The sequence below is a fragment of the Nicotiana tomentosiformis genome, chromosome 2, assembly GCF_000390325.3.
Source record: "Nicotiana tomentosiformis chromosome 2, ASM39032v3, whole genome shotgun sequence".
Lineage (NCBI taxonomy): Eukaryota > Viridiplantae > Streptophyta > Magnoliopsida > Solanales > Solanaceae > Nicotiana > Nicotiana tomentosiformis.
This window is the reverse complement of record NC_090813.1, coordinates 62325769-62347395: the sequence shown is the minus strand read 5'-3', so window position 1 is coordinate 62347395 and position 21627 is coordinate 62325769. Positions and strand designations below refer to the sequence as shown.

The 21627-nt window shown below is 40.8% G+C and overlaps 2 protein-coding genes, 1 long non-coding RNA gene and 11 other non-coding genes across 17 annotated transcripts; 1 reads left to right on the top strand and 13 right to left on the bottom strand.

The window, feature by feature from the left end:
• Positions 1–701: 701 nt before the first annotated feature.
• LOC104121672 (pentatricopeptide repeat-containing protein At5g46460, mitochondrial) lies at positions 702–3954 on the top strand. Its single transcript, XM_009633727.4, has 2 exons — positions 702–3419; positions 3538–3954. Exon 1 carries the CDS (start codon positions 922–924, stop codon positions 3016–3018), a length of 2097 nt encoding a protein of 698 aa, XP_009632022.1. The 5' UTR covers positions 702–921; the 3' UTR covers positions 3019–3419; positions 3538–3954.
• A 966-nt stretch (positions 3955–4920) lies between these two features.
• On the bottom strand, positions 4921–9411 carry LOC104121652 (large ribosomal subunit protein eL32z-like). 4 transcript variants are annotated; one of them, XM_009633715.4, is made up of 4 exons: positions 9262–9411; positions 9073–9169; positions 5313–5494; positions 4921–5239 (listed from the first exon to the last, which is right to left on the bottom strand). In XM_009633715.4, the coding sequence occupies exons 2-4, from the start codon at positions 9160–9162 to the stop codon at positions 5110–5112; spliced, it is 402 nt and encodes a 133-aa protein (XP_009632010.1). In that variant the 5' UTR covers positions 9163–9169; positions 9262–9411; the 3' UTR covers positions 4921–5109. The 4 variants fall into 4 exon arrangements, with proteins under 4 accessions (XP_009632010.1, XP_009632000.1, XP_009632012.1 ...); XM_009633705.4 differs by having other exon boundaries at positions 9243–9380; XM_009633717.4 differs by having other exon boundaries at positions 9073–9172; positions 9262–9360.
• On the bottom strand, positions 5948–9066 carry LOC138906506 (uncharacterized). The gene is made up of 2 exons (XR_011413910.1): positions 7181–9066; positions 5948–7071 (listed from the first exon to the last, which is right to left on the bottom strand). It is a non-coding gene; the product is annotated as an uncharacterized lncRNA (long non-coding RNA).
• LOC117273777 (small nucleolar RNA Z196/R39/R59 family) lies at positions 5954–6038 on the bottom strand. Its single transcript, XR_004503800.1, has one exon. It is a non-coding gene; the product is annotated as a small nucleolar RNA Z196/R39/R59 family (small nucleolar RNA).
• Positions 6137–6217, bottom strand: LOC117273788 (small nucleolar RNA Z195/SNORD33/SNORD32 family). Its single transcript, XR_004503811.1, has one exon. It is a non-coding gene; the product is annotated as a small nucleolar RNA Z195/SNORD33/SNORD32 family (small nucleolar RNA).
• LOC117273781 (small nucleolar RNA U31b) lies at positions 6307–6397 on the bottom strand. The gene has a single exon (XR_004503805.1). It is a non-coding gene; the product is annotated as a small nucleolar RNA U31b (small nucleolar RNA).
• LOC117273778 (small nucleolar RNA Z196/R39/R59 family) lies at positions 6814–6897 on the bottom strand. Its single transcript, XR_004503801.1, has one exon. It is a non-coding gene; the product is annotated as a small nucleolar RNA Z196/R39/R59 family (small nucleolar RNA).
• Positions 6996–7076, bottom strand: LOC117273789 (small nucleolar RNA Z195/SNORD33/SNORD32 family). Its single transcript, XR_004503812.1, has one exon. It is a non-coding gene; the product is annotated as a small nucleolar RNA Z195/SNORD33/SNORD32 family (small nucleolar RNA).
• Positions 7274–7364, bottom strand: LOC117273783 (small nucleolar RNA U31b). The gene has a single exon (XR_004503806.1). It is a non-coding gene; the product is annotated as a small nucleolar RNA U31b (small nucleolar RNA).
• Positions 7794–7878, bottom strand: LOC117273790 (small nucleolar RNA Z196/R39/R59 family). Its single transcript, XR_004503815.1, has one exon. It is a non-coding gene; the product is annotated as a small nucleolar RNA Z196/R39/R59 family (small nucleolar RNA).
• On the bottom strand, positions 7958–8038 carry LOC117273786 (small nucleolar RNA Z195/SNORD33/SNORD32 family). Its single transcript, XR_004503809.1, has one exon. It is a non-coding gene; the product is annotated as a small nucleolar RNA Z195/SNORD33/SNORD32 family (small nucleolar RNA).
• LOC117273784 (small nucleolar RNA U31b) lies at positions 8127–8217 on the bottom strand. Its single transcript, XR_004503807.1, has one exon. It is a non-coding gene; the product is annotated as a small nucleolar RNA U31b (small nucleolar RNA).
• Positions 8568–8647, bottom strand: LOC117273773 (small nucleolar RNA Z195/SNORD33/SNORD32 family). Its single transcript, XR_004503799.1, has one exon. It is a non-coding gene; the product is annotated as a small nucleolar RNA Z195/SNORD33/SNORD32 family (small nucleolar RNA).
• On the bottom strand, positions 8741–8832 carry LOC117273780 (small nucleolar RNA U31b). Its single transcript, XR_004503803.1, has one exon. It is a non-coding gene; the product is annotated as a small nucleolar RNA U31b (small nucleolar RNA).
• Positions 9412–21627: the final 12216 nt, after the last annotated feature.

Sequence of the window (21627 nt, the reverse complement as noted above, 5' to 3'; positions counted from 1 at the left end):
TTTTTTTCATTTTTCTGCACCCTCTCCCCGGGGAAAAAAATATTTTTTTATATATTTTCAGTTTTAGTTTTTTCATTTTCGATTTACAGGTTCGAAATTTTACAAGTTCCAAAATTATGAGTCCGGATCTTTATGTGTTTGGAAGTTTACGGGTTTAGAAATTATAAAGTTTACGGGTTCGAAAGTTCGCGGTTTCGAAAGTTTATGAGGTATTTCAGGATATTCATACACACACGTTTCACAAAATATAAAATTTATTTCAAAATATTTTATTTTTTAATTTTTTTTACGAGGTCGTTTTGTTTTGCGCAAAAATGTAGGAAACTCTTTTAGTGTCCCGCAAAATTTATTTTTTAAGAAACCGACTTAAATCGGTCGGTTTTCATATAAATAGTAAATGAGGAAGGAAATAATGAAGATGAAATATGGGGAAGGAAGTTGGGGATTAAAAATGGGGCCAATAATTATTTTATTACCGTTGGAGAAGGAATTTTGCCATAAACAATCTGTCTCACGCGCTTACCATGTGAGCCAATTCAAATTATGTGACTAGTAACTTTCGTGTTAAAATGAAACATAAGAAATAGAGTTAGAGAGCCAAAATGAAACAAGGTTGAGATAAAGCGTAAAAATGAAAAAAAGGAGTGAAGTTATATTTGGCCTTATTTTTTCTATATTTGTACGGTATAATTTTTCGAAGAACAAGATTCAACTGAAACGCCTCATTCTTACCTCCCGTCTCTACTTAAAGATCAAAACTGCTTAACATTTTAGGGGCTATTTTAGTATAGAAGTGTTTAGTGTAATTTAGCCCAAGTTTTTTTCTTATCTTCCCTTAGGCGACCGTTGAAGTCGTTAAAATACCGTTGAATCCCCATGTGGTGAACTTTTCCCGCTGCAGGCTTCTTCTCATGCCTAACCATGTCCTTCTTCATATTGCTATTATCTCAAGCACCCAAATCATACACCATCTCAGTTCCATCAAGATCTCTAATTGGTTTAGCAAGATTCTTCAGAGTAGCTAGCCCCACTTGCTATTCTATTCTATCTGAGCACTTAAAGAGCCGACGAATTGATGAAGCTAAAGAGCTTTTCGAAAGAATCCCATCTCCAAATATCTATTTATGCACCAAAATGATAGCTGGGTATGCCGAGAATCTAAGGTTGAGTGAGGCACTGAAGCTGTTTGATAAAATGCCTGTAAAAGATACGGTTATGTGGAACTTGATGATTAAAGGGTGTGTAGATTGTGGGGATATGGAGATGGGTTTGAAATTTTTTGAGGAAATGACACAAAGAAATGTCATTTCTTACACGACGATGATAAACGGGTTTTTGAAGTTTGGAAAGGTTGAAGAGGCTGAGAGCTTGTTTAGAGAGATGCCAAAAAGGGATATGGCTGCATGGAATGCTATGATTTATGGGTATTTTGAGAATGGAAGAGTGGAGGACGCTGTCAAATTGTTTGAGCTGATGACCTATAAGAATGTGATTTCTTGGACGTCAGTTATTAGTGGGCTCGATCAGCATGGGAGGAGTGATGAGGCTCTATTGATTTTTAAGAAGATGCTAGATTTTGGTGTTGAGCCCACTTCTAGTACTTTTGCTTCTGTTGTCACAGCTTGTGCTAGTGCAAGGGATTTAGGTCTAGGTAGTGAAATTCATGCCTGTGTTGTAAAGGTTGGTTATCTGTATGATACTTATGTCACTGCTTCACTGATAACATTATATGCTAATTGCATGCACGTGGATGATTCTTCTAAGGTATTCAGTGAGAGATTGCACATTAACGTTGTTGTATGGACATCTCTTTTGACAGGGTATGGCTTGAATTGTAAGCACAAAGAAGCATTGAAAGTGTTCGGGGATATGATTAGAATTGGTCTACTTCCCAATCAGTCTTCCTTCACTAGTGCCCTAAATTCCTCCTGTGAAATGGAGTCTATTGATCTTGGCAGAGAGATTCATGGTGTAGCAGTCAAACTCGGATTGAACACTGATGCCTTTGTTGGTAATTCGTTAGTTGTATTGTATTCAAAATGTGGAAATGTAAACGATGGACTCATTGTATTCAAGGAGATTCCTAAAAAGAACATTGTTTCATGGAACTCGATCATTGTTGGATGTGCACAACATGGATGTGGAAATTGGGCACTCACATTGTTTGCCCAGATGATACGTTCAAAGGTTGATATGGATGATATAACATTTACTGAGTTACTTGCTGCTTGTAGCCATTCTGGCATGCTAGAGAAAGGAAGACGCTTATTTCAGTATATCTCCCAAATTTCACCTGTCGAGGTGACACTTGAGCATTATAGTTGTATGGTAGATATCCTTTGCAGAAGTGGGAAGTTAAAAGAGGCAGAGAATTTGGTAAAAAGTATGCCCATGGGACCAAATTTATCAATATGGCTAGCTTTGCTTAGTGGTTGCAAGAAGCATTCAAACTTAGAACTAGCCGAAAGAGCTGCAGATAATATTTTTCACCTTGACCCAAATTGTAGCGCTGCTTATGTTTTATTATCTAACATTTATGCTTTTTCTGGTAGATGGAGTGATGTTGCCAGAATTAGAGGAAACATGAAAAGAGGAGGAAATATAAAACAACCAGGATGCAGTTGGGTTAATCAAAAGGGAATGAGGCATACATTTCTTTCTGGTGATACTTCACATCCTTTAAGTAATAAGATATATGAAAAGCTGGAATGGTTGACGGAAAAGTTGAAAGAATATGGTTATATCCCTGATCAAAGATGTGCACTGCATGACGTAGAGGATGAACAGAAGGAAGTTCTACTCTCGTATCATAGTGAGAGACTTGCTATTTGCTTTGCATTAATTACGACTGTACATGGTAGTACTATAACAGTAATGAAGAACCTGCGTGTCTGTGGGGACTGCCATTCTGCCATCAAGCTCATAGCAAAAATTGTTGAACGTGAAATCATTGTAAGAGATTCTAGCCGCTTTCATCACTTTAGGGACGGTTTCTGTTCTTGTTCAGATTACTGGTAGCATTATCCTTTTGATTATCATTGTGGGAAGGTTAGTGGAGCCTTGTAATCTGTTCACCAGAAGCAGCAATACATTTAGATTTAAGGGAACTGCAAGAGTTTTGATGGCCCTCACCAAAGTAAAGATCAAAATTAGCATGCATGATAGGTAACATTCTTTCGGGTAACGTTACCAATATAGAGATCAGACATTAGCATGCACTGCTTCAAATGTCTAGATACTGAATTGGGAGCCATGTCTTAAAACTGTCCTATGATTGACCGGTTGTACCTAAAGTCAAGCCAGCTGCTGCACACAATTAAAGCGTGAGGTACCTGGTGCCCTATCATGCCAAGCTTGAGGTACCTGGTGCCCTATTTGCCTAGTAGGATGTCATCGACAAATTTTCCAACAGCGATCAGGTAGAGAGATACATCTTGTCATTGGAGCTTTAGTCATAAAAATCTTGTTTCTTTTTTTGGGAGATAACTCGTTAGTTAAATATAGAACATGCTAATAATGTCCCTGCTTTGCGAACAGGAAATACTTTATGTACGCTCGTGAGAGGTTTAATTTCAAGTTTTTGAGAAGATAGCTGTTCGTTTCCTGCCTCAGCAGGAAACAAGGACCTTGGAGCTGTTATTTGCTTAGGATTGAAACAAGGGCCTTGAGCCATCAGCATTGCATAGCTGATGTTGTCTTCGTGATCTTTCATGTTGCTACTGCTGAAGCTTGAAATGCTCCTGGTTTCCCATCAATCTCAGGTATTTATTTATCCATGAGCGCATTCCATATTGAATGTCCAGTGAACAATGAATCCCTTTCATCCGGCGACCCAAGAAAAGGGCAATAAGAGCCCGAACAACAACACAATAAGGTTATATGTTTGACCAAGTGTAATTGTGTAAATAATTCTTAAAAATATTTCACAATCAGCTTCAAAAGAGGTCGATTTCAGTACCTCTAGAGCATTGGTTAAGTGGTCAAGGTGGAGATGTTGAAATGTCTCAAATTATGATCCTATCCAAATTGATTATAGAGGAAACCAAGAGATGTTGAAATGTCTCAAATTATGATCCTATCCAAATTGATTATAGAGGAAACCAAGAACAATTTTTAGGGGTATCCGAATAATAGCTACAACACGATAAGGTTCTTACTAGTCAAAGCACTTGTTAAACTAGTGTTTTTAGTTAATAGTGGTTTAATTACAAAAAGTAAGATAAATCTGTCGGAAATTTGGGGAGCAGCATCTCATTCAAATTCTCTTGAAAACCAAGTGGATAAAGTATAATTCTTTTGCTTGTCTCAATTTGAATAGATTGACTATGCAGAGGTACTTACATTGTTTGTCCAAGTTTCCATGGTCGCAGTTTACATCCTTACAAAACCTTTTCTTAAATATATAGTTTAAATTCTTTCGCAATTCTCAATTTGAATAGATTGACTATGCAGAGGGTTCGTATTGTTTATCCAAATTGCTTGTCTCAATTTGAATAGATTGACTATGCAGAGGTAATTACATTGTTTATCCAAGTTTCCGTGGTCGCAATTTACATCCATACTAAACCTTTTCTTAAATATATAATTTAGTCCATGTACCTTAGTCTAATACATTCATCACCATTTCACAATTCTAAGTATCCAATTTAAACACTCACAGCTCAAAATATAAACCCTGATACTTGAAAGCCGAAGAGTTGGACCAAAAAGGCATTAGTTTGGAGAGAAAGGTGAAGGAGAATGAATATAACTTTAACTATGAAGCTGAACATGATTCATGCGCTGCAAATGACAGAAACTACTTCAAGTGAACATGAATTCAGCACCAAGTAGGGACATCGAAATTGCTTCTCTGTAAGCTTGTTAGATACTACAGCATCAACATTTCCCCGAGTATGTACGTATCAACAAACCTGCCACTACTCATAACCATCGAGTAACTTTATCATTTTGAAAAAGAATATGGAAACACACAATTCCCTGTATATTATCTCAAGGTATGACAAACGCCAAACAAAATTACATGGTCCATCAAAACTTAGCAACATTTCCAAAATCATCTGATTGCACAACAAACATCTGTTGACAATACTAACTAAAACCAGGAACTCATTCATCTTCCTGACTGCGCAACCTAGCAAGCTTGTTAGTTAATACAACATCTAGTTGGGCTGCTCGCTCGACAATCTCCTTCCTCTTCCTGGTGGATACATTATGTGCAATCTCTGCACAGTAAGTCCTGTGAAGAAAGAGCAATCAGTTGAGATTGAGACCACCATGTAAACTAAGTGCAAGGCTAAAAAATTGCCTACCTATTGTGCATCAACAAAATATCAAGTTCACTTGCATTGTGCACAACAAACTTCTTAAAGCCATTAGGAAGATAATGACGAGTCTTCTTATCTGACCCATAGCCAATGTTGGGCATCAAGACACATCCCTTGAACTTTCTCCTGACTCTGGAGTCAATACCCTTTGGTCTGCGCCAATTTGTCTGTTAAAATTACAATGAAGAATCATTTTCAATTAGTAACCCTTGCACAAGTAACTTGAGCTAAAGCAAGTGAAACAAAGTGCATACTTCAAGTGTCTAACAAAGTGCAAAATTAGTACTAATTTGTTGAGTCAAGCAAAGTATTGAATACAACTAACTTTGCAGGGTCAACTTTAATTCAAGATGAAAAGGGTTCATAAAATAGAGCACTAAATGAGTACGCATGCCTTTTTAATGAAAGAGATGTAAGCAGGGTTAAAGTAACAGGAAGCTTATTGATAAAGAAGCCAACTGTGTCGCAAGACCTGTTCTATAGTTTAGTTTCTGCCCGTAAAACGAAACATCCATCAACAGAATAAAGTCTGGACATTAGATACCATAGGCAGGAAATTATTTAAAAGAAAACTGAAAGAAAACTTGTAAAACGAAACAAAAAAAACTGCAAGAAATTGTTCTAGATGCAATCTCAGCCGAAAGATGGTGATATTTTTATACTAATCACTGTTCAATCAGGAATTTTGGAAATAAATCATCATTGACTGCATCAGCATCTAAGAAACACTTTAAGAACTTAAACCAAACCACAAAACACTATAAAGAGGAAAAAGGAACAACTGCAAACATTAGAGGAGAGATATGATTATAAGATCAGATGGTAGTGCATGTTTTAGAATTCATCATTGAACTCTACAGATAAGGTGGATAAGCATCATCACACCTTAATATGCATATCTTCCACAAACAAGCTTAGAATGAAATAAAAAAAGCTAAAACCAAAAAAATGCAAGACATTTAACACTATTGTTTAGGAAGAATCAGATATGATGTGTCAATCACCATCTTGCAAATCCAATATTTTGGATGCAAATTAAGACTGGGGCGACAATAACAATCATCATTTTCCCTTTCCAACACAAGGTAAACAAGCTTTATACTAATGTCAACACATAAGAAATTAGTCTTTTTCACTATTACTGAATAATAAGAGTCGGATCAAGCTAAAACTAAAAAGGTTTGTTCACAATACAGTAAAACAAATAGCTTTACAGTAACAAAATAATAAATAGAGAGATTTTATTACACCTCAAAATAATACTTATAGAGATGTAAGCAGGCTTAAAGTAACAGAAAGCTTATTAATAAGGAAGCCAACTGTGTCGCAAGACCTGTCCTATTGTTTAGTTTCTGCCCGTAAAACGAAACATCCAGCAACAGAGCAAAGTCTGGACATTAGATACCATAGGCTAGAAATCATTCAAAGGAAAATTGAAGGAAAACTTGAAAAAAGAATGAAAAAATACTGTAAGAATTGTTCTAGATGCAATCTCAGCCGAAAGATGGTGATTCTTTTATACTAATCACTGGTGAATCAGCAATTTTGGAATAATTCATCCTTGACTGCATCAGCATCTAAGGAACACTTTAAGAACTTAAAGCAAACCACAAAACAATACAGAGATGAAAAAGGAAAAACTGCAAACCTTAAAGGAGAAATATGATTATAAGATCAGATGGTAGTGCATGTTTTAGAATTCATCATTGAACTCTACAGATTAGGTGGATAAGCATCATCACACCTTAATATGCATATCTTCTACAAACAAGCTTAGAATCAAATGAAAAAAGCTAAAACCAAACAAATTCATCATTGAACTCTACAGATTAGGTGGATAAGCATCATCACACCTTAATATGCATATCTTCTACAAACAAGCTTAGAATCAAATGAAAAAAGCTAAAACCAAACAAATATAAGATACTAACATTATTGTTTAGGAAGAATCAGATATGATGTGTCAATCACCACCTTGCAAATCCAATATTTTGGATGCAACTTAAGACTGGGGCGACAATAACAATCATCATTTTCCCTTTCCAACACAAAAAAAAAGATACCAACAAAAATAACCCTAACGAACAAGGTCATACTAATGACCACATAAAAGATGAGTTTTTTCATTATTACTGAATAAGAGTCAGATCAAGCTAAAACTAAAAAGAGTTATTTACAATACAGAAAAATAAATAGCTTCACAGTAACAAAATAATAAGTACAGAGATTTTCTTACGCCTCAAAATAATACATATAGAGATGTAAGCAGGGTTAAAGTAACAGGAAGCTTATTGATAAAGAAGCCAACTGTGTCGCAAGACCTGTTCTATAGTTTAGTTTCTGCCCGTAAAACGAAACATCCAGCAACAGAATAAAGTATGGACATTAGATACCATAGGCAATAAAATATTTAAAGTAAAATTGAAGGAAAACGTAGGGAAAACATACTGCAAGAATTATTCTAGATGCAATCTCAGCCGAAAGATGGTGATATTTTTACATTAATCACTAGTCAATCAGCAATTTTGGAAATAATTCATCATTGATTGCATCAGAATCTAAAATCAAACCACAAAACAATACAAAAATGAAAAAGGAAAAACTGCAAATATTAAAGGAGAGACATGATTATAAGATCAGATGGTAGTGCATGTTTTAGAATTCATCATTGAAATCTACAGATTAGGTGGATAAGCATCATCACACCTTAATATGCATATCTTCCACAAACAAGCTTAGAATCAAATGAAAAAGGCCAAAACAAAACAAATGTAAGACACGAACATTATTGTTTAGGATGAATCAGACAGGATGTGACAATCACCACCTTGCAAATCCAATATTTTGGATGCAACTTCAGACTGGGGCGACAATAACAATCATCATTTTCCCTTTCCGACTCAAAAAAAAAAGATACCAACAAAATAACCATGATAAACAAGGTATCAAGCTTTATCCTAATGTCAACACATACGAAAATGAGTCGTTTTTGCTACTACTGAACAATAAGAGACAGATCAAGCTAAAACTAAAAAAGGGTTGTTTACAATATAGCAAAATAAATAGCTTTACAGTAACAAAATAATACCTACAGAGAGATTTTATTACGCCTCAAAAAACCAATCTTCTATAATTGAGATTTCAAGATTAGTTTAAAATTTTAAATACTTGAACCAAATCATAAAACACCACAAAGAGGAAACAGAAACCCAAAACCTTAAAAGGGGGTTGAGATATGCTATAAGATCAGATGGTAGTGCATGTTTTTGAATTCATCATTGAACTCTACAGTTCGGTGGATAAGCATCATCACACCTTAATACGCATATCTTCCACAAACAAGCTAAGCATCAAACTCAAAAAAAAAGGCTAAAACCAAACATTTACAAAAATTTAACCTTATTCGTCAGGAAGAATCAGATATAATAAGTCAATCACCACCTTGCAAGTCCAATATTTTGGATGCACCTTAAGACTGGGGCGACAATAAACTATCATCATTTTCTCTTTCCAACACAAATTAACACAGAAACAAATTTATGATTAACACATAAAAATGAGTCTTTTTCCCTATCACTAAACAATAAGATTCAGATCGAGCTAAAAAGGGATTATTTAATTGTAGAGATTTCATTAAGACTTTAAAATACAATCTTTTGTCATCAGATTTCAGTATTCGTGAACAAATAATACACACATAGAGCTTAATAAAAAAAGGGGGTTATAGAAAATGAAAAAATAATACCTTGACAGTGATTCTCCTATCACTCTGGTGTCTCTTAAATTGCTTCACCCTTTTCTTGATTATCGTCTTATTCAGTAGAGGAACCGCCATTGTTATTCTGCTATATACACAGTTAAAGAACAAACATTAGATTCAAAAACCACATAAAAAATGCATTGAAATGGACATACTGTGAAAAAGGTAGCTCACTGCGAATTAGGGTTTCTTCAGAACCGCTGGGTATTTTGGATGAGAGGAGTATGTAAGGTTTATATAGGAAGCAGTCGTGCATTAGCTAGGGTTTACAGGAGTGAAGTTCAAAAAATCAATCTACGGTTATAAAGTTCATTTATGAAATTTACGGACCTGATTGATCAAGGATAATATGGTCTTTCTATCTTAAGAAATCAAGGATTTCATGGTCTAGTGTCTGATTATAAAACTACACTTAAGTCCAATGATTATTTAATCTTCAGAAATCAAGGATTATATAATTTATAGAGTAAAAAATTAGTTGCATCGAATGTTTATACGAAACCATACTAATTTACTATTGTTAGGTAATAAATTAAGGTAAAAGGATGTATTAAGTAACTATTGTTTAGTGATAATTATATTTGTGAAAACATGTCTTGAATTAGTATGGTTTGGTGTAAACACCATGTGTGGTCTAACAACTACAATAAACTTCATTATTCAATTCTTTGTCAATTAATATTTAAGTTGCACGTAACTTTAATACTTTTGCTTATCCTAAAAAATGGATAACAATTATATTTGTAAGTGGTTTTTTTAAGGATACGTGAATTTATTCAATACAAATGGTAAAGATTGCTAGAATAAACACATAAGAAATGTTATAGATTATCAAACCGCTTGAAAATAAGGGGGGTGATTCTGAACTCGAGGGCAGCCTCAATGAGGTATCCGTCTTCGATCCTGGGCTTATAATAACGAAACATTGATCAACAAACGTAAGAGCTTTGAATAACAGAAAAAATAAGAGTATATTGTCTTGGTATGCGTGTTACAATGTTCTCAATGAATAATCAGACTTCCCTTTATATAGTAGGGGAGTCCTACTCTAGGTACAATTCCATAAAAGGTAAAGAATCTTCTGTTTTAACTAATTACCGGATTTCTGTCGGTACGTGCCGAGATCCACGCCACAATACCTAACTGGTCACGGATATCACGGCCTCCTGTTAATCATGTTCGGTTGCTCGATAATGTTCCCTGAAGTCTTTTAAGATTTGGACTGATACCGGGGTCACGGCCCCGATATTCTCGAGGGAGGGCATCGTGCCCCGGAACCTGTCTCGATGAGTCCCTTACCTCGATTCTGGCTCATTGCCATCACGTCCTTCACTCGATTTATTTTATCGGAAATCGGGTCGTCTCATGGGTCCGGTTTTACCCGTATACAGATAGTCCCCTCGTTTCTCGAAGAGAGTTTTACGGAAATGACGAGGAACGACATGAGTTCTTCGATCTCTTCTCCAACACGTTGTGACACAAAACACCAAAGAAACTGAAACATCCCGTCAGTCACGTCATAATGACCCCCAACGTGTGTCAGTCGTCGGCAGCCCGCTCCTGGATGCGAAACTACGCGAAGCCCCTATAAATACCCCTTCTTTCGTCCATTTTTTACTTTTGACCAAGCTTCTACCTTCTATCTTTCAAGATATCACTGCCTTCCTTCATTCTTCAATATTCTTACTTTCGTTGTTCAAATTGCAACCTTTCTTTTACCCCTCACTTAAGCCTTTGTACTTGATTTTCTTAGCAAGTTCTCACCCTCCATCTCCTCATTCTCCTTTATACCTCCAAACCTTTTTATCCAAATAAAAATGGCAAACACTTCCATGACCGTTCCCCAGAAAGATGCTCATTCTTCTACGCAGCCGACCACTGAGGTCGAGGAGACCGCCCCTGATGTGGTCGTCCTCGAGAGGTCTGCTCCGGGCGCTACCACTGAGGAATCGGCAGCCGAGCCCTCTTTGAAAATGTTCGTCCCTAGGGGGTGTTTGGTTAATGATGACTTCAAGGTCTAAAAGCCCTCTTCGGTTCAAGGCCTATGTGAGGCGGTGTCACGGTACATCTGCTCCATTACTGAGGACATTCTTCCCGCAGTTCAAAAGGACTGCGGCTGGGCGGATAAGGATGTAGTGATTCACGGGCCCGATGACGACATCACTACCCATGTTGAGGGATATCCTAGTGTTTACACTTATCCCTTCACATTAGGCCCGGTAGATCCGGTCATCTTGGACTTTTGCATGAGGTACGACGTATGCCTCGGCCAAATCCACCCATCGTTGTGGAGGATCGTGATCCTCCTCCGATTATTTGTGAACAAAATCGACTCATATACGTTTACCATCGATCATCTACTCCGCTTGTACAGCCCCCGAATCTTCCAGAGGGACTGATAAAGCTTGTACGTCGGGCCAGCAAAGCCCTATTTTCAAGTATCGACGAGGACCGGGATCGGGGTTGGCAAGGACACTTTGTCCGGGTGAGCACCGCCGACCTCATTCCTGACGAGTGGAGGCCGTTCCCCGAGAAGTGAAATTTATCATGTAAGTATAACTCCTTTAAAACGTTGATTTTATGGTTTATCTTCCCTTTTCTCATTGGTGTTTGCTGTGGTGCAGCCCTCGCTCGAGTCCCAAACGCCATCCCTCGGCTCACGGAGTGGATTAGAGGCATTTGTTCGCAGATGCCTTATGTCGAACGCTCGTGGCGCGAGCTATCGAAAGGCCGCTGGGAGGCCCGTTCTCACGGTAAGATTCCTCTCTCCGAGTAAGTAACACTAGATTTTCTTTTTCAACATTATGCCCTATTTGCTTCTCTTCTTTTTTGTAGGCTTGCCTAAGACTATTGAGCTTAGGCCCTTGGCAGGGGGCGAGGACCTGCCCGTTGATCCTTCTGCTTCGGGGCAACCCGGAACCACAACAGGAGAGAAGAAAATGAGGAGGGCCCCGAGTTCCCCAAGCTCGAAGAAGAAGAAACCAAGGAGAATGTTGGCTCGTAAGCCAATGGAAAGCTCCATATCCCGAGTGCCTGACTCGGATTCACTCTTTCGGATCAAGGACGAGCCCGAGGAGGACGATCTTTTTGTGGCATGCGAGCCGTCTATTCTTAAGGAACAGGTGGTAGCCGAGGGGGAAACGACGCGGGCTAATCCCCCTCAAATTCACGAGGCTGGTACAGAGGTGAGAGTCGAAACCTCTCGAGTCGCTGGCTCCGCCTCGCCCAGTGTTATAGAAATTTCGGGATCGCACTCGTTTACCGAGCACATGTTCTATGAAGCCCGAGCGACGAAGGAGCAATCCCATGAAGGGGCTCATGGAGCGGACGATCCCCTCTGATGCTTCTTTGATGATGTAGACTTAACCGTCCTGGAATACTTCTTCGAGTTGGGTGACTTAGAGGTGCCGAGGAAAATTCCATCCTCAGAGGTTGGTGGGCTGAACTCGAGCCCAAGGTTGATCAACCGGTTCCCCGTTCCGAGCACGGATCCTGGCCAGAAGCGATCAGTTGTTATCACCGCCCTGGAGGATACTTGGGTTCTTTCTGCCCCTTTCGGGGGTAGCTACTACCTCCGGTGCCTGGTAACCGAAGAAGATCAGGCAAAAATGAACGAGTTGGATGCGCCATGCTTGTTCAATGAAGCACAACATGCGTTGAACCGGGTAAGGTGTTATCACACTCTTTTATCTTCGAATTTAATTTTTGATGACTCTAATGCCTTTTTTCACATTTTGCAGGCCTCGGTGCTCCACCATGAAACCTTTCTCCAGTACCGGGATGAGCTTAGCCAGCTCGAGGCCGAGGTCAAAGAGATTGATGAGAAGAGGGACATGTATAAGCTTCTCAGCGAGCAACGTGAAGGAGAAATCAGGAATCTCCGAGCTGAGCTGGACGCGGCTCAGAAAGAAGATGTCGCCGTGGTGGAACAGGTAAAGATCTTTGAAGTTAGTGACGACGAGTTATGCATTGCGACTAACGGTCAAACCCCCCAGGTCCAGCAGAAGCTTGATCGGATCGACCAGCTTCGAGCCGAGATGGACGAGGTTAAGGTCATGGCCGAAGAGTGGAAGGGCAAAATGGACCTATTGGCTTCAAAAAAGGAGATTGCCCGGGAGCAGCTGACCTCGGCTGAGGTCCAACTTCGAGCATCGAGGGAGAAAGCTGACGCCCGGTCCCAAAAAATCAAAGACCTCCAGTCTTAACTGGGCTCGACCGTGGTTGAACGGGATACCCTTCGCAAGGAGCTTAAAATGGCCAAGTCACCGGAGGAAATAACCAGGGTTGATGTTGAAGAGACGGTGGCCCAGTGCAGAGTTGACGCTGAGGCAGCCCAGGACCGCCTGAAAGTCACTGTAGAATACTTGAAGTGGCAGTCCCGAAGAGAGGCTCTCGAGGAAGTTCATGCCTGGGGTTTCGACCTTTCGATCGAGATCGAAAACGCTAAGAGGCTCGAGGCCGAGGCCAAGAAGTTGGCAGATCCCGAGGACGAGGAAGGCTCCGAGGGTTCCGGCGAATCCGAGGGTGGAGAAGACTCCGATGGTCCCGGTGACGAGGCGGGCTCCGGTGAAGATCAGGCTTAAGTGCCTTGTAGATTTTCTTTGTTTTTGTATTTTTGTATATTTTTTTGAGGCCGTTTGGCCTTTGTAAATATCTCTCTCTCTCTCTCTCTCTCTCTCTCTCTCTCTCTCTATATATATATATATATATATATATATATATATATATATAAAGGTTTTTCTTTTTTCCCTTTAGCAATTTTCGAGTTTGTTTCTTTTGGCTTTTTCTTTATGATTGCAAAGATTTCAAATGCCTTAGCACGGAGTAATAAGGTCTTATTCGGAGTATCGAATAAGGCTTGTTCTCGATGTAATTTTGCTTAAAACTCGCGGGGGCTTGGTATGACCGGAAGTTTTCCCCAAAGTGCTTACTTAGAAGTTCTTATATTATAATTTTGCCGAGGGTAGCCTTTAAACTGGTTTGGAATTTTTGAAGGCCTTATATTTTGGTTACGGGTTTCGGACGTCTCCGAGCCGTTTCTAGGATGTCCGTAGCCTTTTAAGTTTGGGTATTGCCCAATAGGCTTATTACCCCAGGCTTCGATACCCGAGCCATCCGAGTTTGCCCAGGACGACAGTCCCAGAGTGGGGGTGGTCGTAGCCTTTAAAGTTCTGGCACTGCCTAATAGGTTTTTGTGCCCCCGGACTTCGACAGCCCGAGCTATCTGAGTTTGCCTTGGACGACAGTCCTCGAGTGGGGGTAATCTCTTAGATCCGAATAGAGGTGGCCCTTGGACTCGATGTCCTTAAGGAACAAAATGTAGTAGTTTTTAGGAGACAAAATATGTATCTGCAAGATAGAAACTTTCTTTCATTTCTGTGCGTAACATACAAGATTGCAAATGTGTACAAACTTCGTTTTATGGCTTAAGTGGTCTATGTGGACACGGTTCATTTGACCGTTTGGCCATTGCAATAAATTCTATCCACCAAGCCCAGACTGTTTGAGCACAAAGTTTCCTTCCTTGCTAAAATCACTAACCGATAGTGATTACCCCCAGTATTCGAGGCCGATTGTAAAGAGGGCTCAGATACTGTTGATGTGACCCTCAATTCCGGTTCATATCCAGTCTTCAATTCTAAGTTAGCACGGTCTATTGTTGCCTTATTAAAAACCTTGCCGGAAAATTCATTTGGGACAAAACCGGTTCAAGGGGAAAAGAGTGCAACGCGTGCTTTTAGGCCTAATAACCGCATCATTCTTTGGCTGTTGCCTGCAAGTGTTAGTTCAATTCGTAATATATGTAAAGAAAATAATGAATGTGGTCGTACCTTAGCAGTAGTACCGTTTTAAATGGGTCATGTTCCAGTTGTTCGGTAGTCGCTCACCGTTTCTTGATTCGAGCTTGTATGATTCTTTATCGTTGATACCGATAATTCGATACGGACCTTCCCAATTCGGTCCCAGCTTACCTTCGTTTGGGTTCCAGATGTTTAGCGTCACTTTTCTTAACACTAAGTCCTCGATATTGAAGTGTCGGAGGTTGGCTCTCCGGTTGTAATACCTTTCGATCTGTTGTTTATGGGCAGCCAACTGGACGAGGGCGACCTCGCGCCTCTCGTCCAACAGTTCCAGGCTCGGTTTTTCTACTTCGACCGGTATTATCGCTTCGGCACCATAGACCAACTAGAACGAGGTGGCCCCGATACTAGATTTTGAGGTCGTATGATATGCCCACAGGACTTCAGGCAAAAATTCTTTCCATTTTCTTTTGGCGTCGGTCAACCTCTTCTTAAGATTTTGGAGTATGGTTTTGTTCGTAGATTCCGCCTGCCCGTTCGCACTAGGGTGATAGGGTGTCGATAAGATCCTTTTGATCTTATGGTCCTCGAAAAATTTACTCACTTTACTGCCGATGAACTACTTCCCATTGTCGCACACGATCTCGGCAGGCATTCCGAACCGGCATATTATCTGGTCCCAAATGAAGTCAATAACTTCTTTCTCCCTGACTTTCTCAAATGCTTGGGTTTCTACCCATTTTAAAAAATAGTCAGTCATAAAGAATATAAATTGAACCTTACCGGGTGCCCATGGCAGGGGACCAATGATGTCCATTCCCCATTTCATGAATGGCCAGGGTGACAGGACCGAATGTAATACCTCTCAGGCTAATGAATCATCGATGCATGCCTCTGACATGTGTCGCATTTTCGCATGAACTCCTTTGCGCCTTTTTCCATGTCGATCTAGTAGTAGTCGGCTCTGATTATCTCACGAACCAACGATTCGGCACCCGAATGGTTCCCGCAGGTGCCTTCGTGAACTTCCCTCAAAACATATTCGGTATCTCCCGGTCCCAAACATATGGCGAGCGGGCCATCGAACGTTCTCCTGAATAAGGTATTCTCTTTAGACAAGATGAACCTAGCCGCCTTTGTGCGCAAAGCGGATCCGAGGATAGTTTTCCGGTCTTCAAGTAATTTATATACTTGTTTCTCTAGTCCTAGGTTAAGCTTGTCGAGTTTATCTCGGCGTTGCCTTCTTCCACTATTGATTTCATGAGATGTACGCCCGTTCTCAAGTTTAATTCGTCGTCATCAACCGACGATCCTAAGTTAGCAAGAGCCCCGACTTCGTTGTTTTGATCCCGAGGTACATGTTGCAAAGTCCATTCGTTGAACCAATGTAACGTCACATGTAGTTTATCCAGGTACCTTCGCATTCATTCTTCTTTGACTTCGAACGTTCCATTGACTTGGTTCACCACAAGGAGGGAATCACACTTATCTTCAATCGCCTCGCCCCCAGGCTTTTAGCTAGTTCGAGATCAGCAATAATGGCCTCATAATCGGCCTCGTTGTTAGTCAATTTTACAGTTCTAATAGATTACCTAACTACATTACCAGTTGGTGGCTTCAACACGATGCAAAGTTCGGAACCTTCCGCGTTCGAGGCACTGTCTGTAAAGAGAGTCCAGATTTCGGAGGAGGTCCACGAGTTCAACAACAATTCCTTCTCGACCTCGGGTATTAGGGCCGGCGTGAAGTCGGCCACTAAGTCTGCCAATATTTGAGATTTGATGGCGGTTCGGGGCTGATATTCGATATTGTACCCACTTATTTCCACGGCCCATTTGGCCAATCGTCCCCAGAGCTTGGGTTTATGCATTATGTTGCTCAACGGGTAAGTAGTCGTGACACATATGGGATGACATTGAAAATACGGTTTTAACTTCTTGGAGGCGTTTAGTTAAGCGATCGCCAATTTTTCCAGGTAAAGATACCTAGTCTGGGCCTCGCCTAAAGTCCTGCTAACATAGTAGATAGGAAATTGCGTACCTTCCTCTTCCCGGACTAGGACTCCACTTACCGCTATCTCGGATACCGTTAAGTACATGTACAACCGTTCATCTGCATTTGGAGTATGAAGTAAAAGCGGGCTCAAAAGTTACCGCTTGAGTTATTCCAAGGTTTGTTGACACTCCGGGGTCCATGAGAAATTCTTCTTCTTCTTCAATAACGAGAAGAACTGATGGCTCTTGTCGGAGGACCTTGAAATGAATCGGCCCAAAGCGGCTATGCGCCCGGTTAACCTTTGAACGACCTTGACATTGTCCACCACGGTAATGCCGTCTATGGACTTGATTTTATCGGAATTGATCTCGATTCCCCAATTAGAGACCATAAATTCGAGAAATTTCCCGGACCCGACTCCGAATGCGCATTTCTCCGGATTCAGCTTCATATTGTATTTCTTTAATATGTTGAAGGTTTCTTGCAAATGTTTCAAATAGTCCTCTGCTCGTAGGGACTTAACTAATATATCGTCAATGTAAACCTCCATTGATTTTCCTATTTGCTCTTCGAACATCCGATTTACTATGCGTTGGTAAGTGGCACCGACGTTTTTTAGTCCGAATGGCATTACGTTATAACAGCAGGTGTCGTACTTAGTAATGAAGGACGTTTTTTCATGGTCGCTCGGGTCCATCCGAATTTGGTTGTACCCAAAATAGGCATCGAGAAAATTGAGGAACTCGTGGTCGGTCGTGGCATCGATCATGCGATCGATGTTGGGCAAAGATAAAGAGTCATTGGGGCATGCCTTATTCAAGTCTTTGTAGTCTACACACATTCTTAATTTATTCCCCATTTTAGGGACTACCACTACACTTTCTAACCAATCCGGGTACTTAACCTCCCGAATAGATCTTATTTTAAGGAGTTTCGATACCCCGTCTTTGATGAATGCATGCTTGACTTGGTGTTCGAAATGAGGCCTCCTTTTCTGTTTGACCGGGTGGAACTTCGGATCCAAGCTCAGCTTGTGAGTTGTTATTTTCGGCGGGATCCCTGTCATGTCAAGGTGGGGCCAAGCGAAACAATCTATGTTAGCTATAAGAAACTTAATGAGTTTTTTCCTAAGTTCGGGACTTAACCCTGTGCCTTGCGATCGAGGAGGTGCTTGATCAGTCTGACTTGATCCAATTCCTCGACCGTTGATTTGGTGGCGTCGAAATCGTCGGGGGCTATGAAAAACCTGGGAACTCCGCAGGCGTCATCCTCACCCTTCCCCTGTCTTTCTGGTTCTGTCGAGGCAGGCATCAGTGATTGCTTTTTGTCCTCTTCTTTGGTGACCGATATCGGACCCTTTGGTGTCAAAAGTGCGGATATCGAGACCACCTCGTCAACCGTAAACATCTCATTTGCGATCGGTTGTTCTCCGTAAATTGTTTTAATCCCTCTTGGCATTGGGAATTTCAACACCTGGTGCAGTGTCGAGGGCACTGCCCTCATGTTGTGAATCCACGACCTCCCGAACAGAGCATTATATCTCATATCTCCTTCGATCACGTAGAACTTTGCTTCCTGGATGGTTACGGCGGTGTTCACTGGTAATGTTATCTCTCATTTGGTGGTCTCACATGCCATGTTGAATCCGTTTAGAACTCGGACTGGAGGCACAATTTGGTCTTGTAGACCCATCTGCTCTACGACTCTCGATCTGATGATATTGGCCGAGCTACCTGGATCAATTAACACACGCTTAACTCAAGATTTATTTATGAGTACAAATACTACCAGTGCATCGTTGTGTGACTGCACGATGCCTTCAGCGTCCTCGTCGTTGAAAGATAAGGTTCCTTCTGGCACGTAAGCTCGAGTCCGTTTTTCCCTTGTGATAGATACTTTGGTGCGCTTTAACATTGGCCCCTGGGGGATGTCGACCCCACCGATGATCATGTTAATGACGTACTAAGGTTTCTCCTGCTCTATCTGCTTATTAGAGTCCCTATTCCTGAAATGGTTTTTGGCTCGATCGCTCAGGAACTCTCGGAGATGTCTGTTGTTGAATAATCGGGCTACTTCCTCTCTCAATTGTCGGCAATCTTCAGTTCTGTGATTGTGAGTGCCATGGTATTTACACATTAGGTTGGGGTCCATTTAGGTTGGATTAGATTGTAAAGGTCGAGGCCACTTGGTGTCATTGATGCGTCCGATGACAGATACGATGGCAGCAACATCGCCGTTGAAGTTGTACTCTGATAACTTCGACGCTTCCTTAGGCCCGATGGGCTTGTCGAAACCGCCTCTGCTCATGAATCCCCAGTTATTTTGACCTTGATTGCTTCTCTTTTCACTTCTCATAGGGTTTTGCCTACACCTATTACCTATTCGGTCTCCATTGTATGGTTGATACCGGTCCCTATTTGATCGTGGTTCACGGTCAATGTCTCTTTTGGATCTGTCAATAGCTCTGACGGGATAAACGGATCTGGAAGGGGCCCCAAGCTGATCATCTTCGACCCTAAGTTTTGATTGATACCGGCTATGTACGTCGGCCCAAGTTATAGCCGGATATTCTATTAGATTTTGCTTCAACTGCTGTGAAGCCAATGCGCTTCGAGTATTGAGTCCCTGGGTGAAGGCCTGAACGGCCCAATCGTCTGCGACCGGAGGCAGGTCCATTCATTCCATTTGAAACCGGGACACGAATTCCCTAAGCATCTCATTATCTCTCTGTTTCGCTTTGAAAAGGTCTGACTTCCTGGTCTCGACCTTGATGCCCCCGGCGTGTGCTTTCACGAAGAAGTCTGCAAGCATAGCAAACGAGTCAATAGAATTAGGGGGTAAGTTGTGATACCATATCATAACTCCCTTTGACAAAGTTTCCCCGAACTTTTTTTGCAGGACAAACTCGATCTCATCATCCTCCAAGTTGTTCCCTTTGATGGCGCACGTGTAGGAGGTCACATGCTCATTTGGGTTAGTTGTTCTGATGTACTTAGGAATATCAGGCATGCAGAACTTCTCGGAGGAAAAGGTTTTTGAACAAACTTCTTGGAATCCAGGCCCTTCAATATCGGTGGTGCTCTTGGGATTTGGTCGACCCTGGAATTATAGGTTTTCACCTTTTTGTCGTTGGCTTCGATTTTCTTTTCTCCCGATTCTACCCGTTTTTTCAGTTCCTCGAGCATTTTTATGATCTCGGGGTTAGTCCCGGGTTCAGTTTCACTCGACCTCTCCGTGACTGGTTCGTTTATGCGAGTGATTTCCCGGGACGACTCGGGCTAAACTCTGTTGGGGGCGCAACTTTGGTTATGCAACTCGACTATCACTACATGTTGAGCATGTAGCATTTCAAATATCACTCGCAAGTTGATCCCATCTCCTTCACCGTCGTGTGTATTTTGAGCTGCCGATCTGACTCCCTCACAGACGTTGTTCTCAGGATCAGTAGGCAAATTCGCATTGATGGCCATATGTGAGTTGGAGTCGATTGAGTCCGCGACCGAAACTCCATTGGGATCAACATGGGGCACCTCGTTACTGGGTACCATATTGTTGTTCTCGCCATGGTGAACGGACTCAGGATCCACGTTTAGAGGGGCAGATTGGGAGTTCGACATTTTAAACTTTGACCTGAAATTAAAGACACTTCAAAGAACAATTATAAAATAGGGTGTGTTATGGAAATTTGTATCAAATTACCATTATTATCCTTAGCCCCACTGTGGGTGCCATATTGTTTACCCTAAAAAATGGATACAATTAAATTTGTAAGTAGTTTTAAGGATACGTGGATTTATTCAATACAAACGGTAAAGATTGCTAGAATAAACAGATAAGAGATATTATAGATTATCAAACCGCTTGAAAATAAGGGGGGAGGGGTGATTCTGGACTCGAGACAGCCTCAATGAGGTATCCGTCTTCAATCCCGGGCTTATAATAATGAAACACTGGTCAGCAAGAAAAAATAATAGTATATTGACTTGGTATGCGTGTTACAATGTACTCAATGAATAATGAAACCCTATTTATATAGTAGGGGAGTCCTACTCTAGGTTAAATTCTATAAAAGGTAAAAAATCTTTCGTTTAACTAATCACCGGATTTTCGCCGGTACGTGCCGAGATCCACATTGCGATACCCGGCTGGTCACGGATATCACGACCTCATGTTAATCATGTTCGATTGCTCGATAATGTTCCCTGAAGTCTTTTAAGATTTGGACCGATACCGGGGTCACGACCCCGATAGTCTCGAAGGCGGGCATCGTGCCCCAAGAACTTGTCTCGATGAGTCCCTTACCTTGATTCCGACTCCTTGCCATCACGTCCCTCACTCGATTTATTTTATCAGAAACCGGACCGTCTCATGGGTCCGGTTTCACTCGTATACAACTTTAATAAGGTATAAACCTTCAAATGATTAGTGATTAATGATCTTAAAGTTCAACGAAATTTAACGCATGTAAGAGTAAGTTTTTGCTAGATGCACTTTTTATTTTCTTTCTGTATTATTTTTTTTTCTTTGAGATTATTTTGGTCTTAAAAGGCAGATGTGTCAATCACCCGGTTATTTGCACTACCAATTCGACAAGTTAATAATACCTCACGCTCAATGTTATTTAATATTATATTGTATTTTTAGTCCACTTTACAAGGGTTCAAACTTCAAACGATGAAATTTTCCATTATGTTTTTTTTGGGGGTAAATGAAGGATTTTATTAACCAACTGAAAGAATTACAT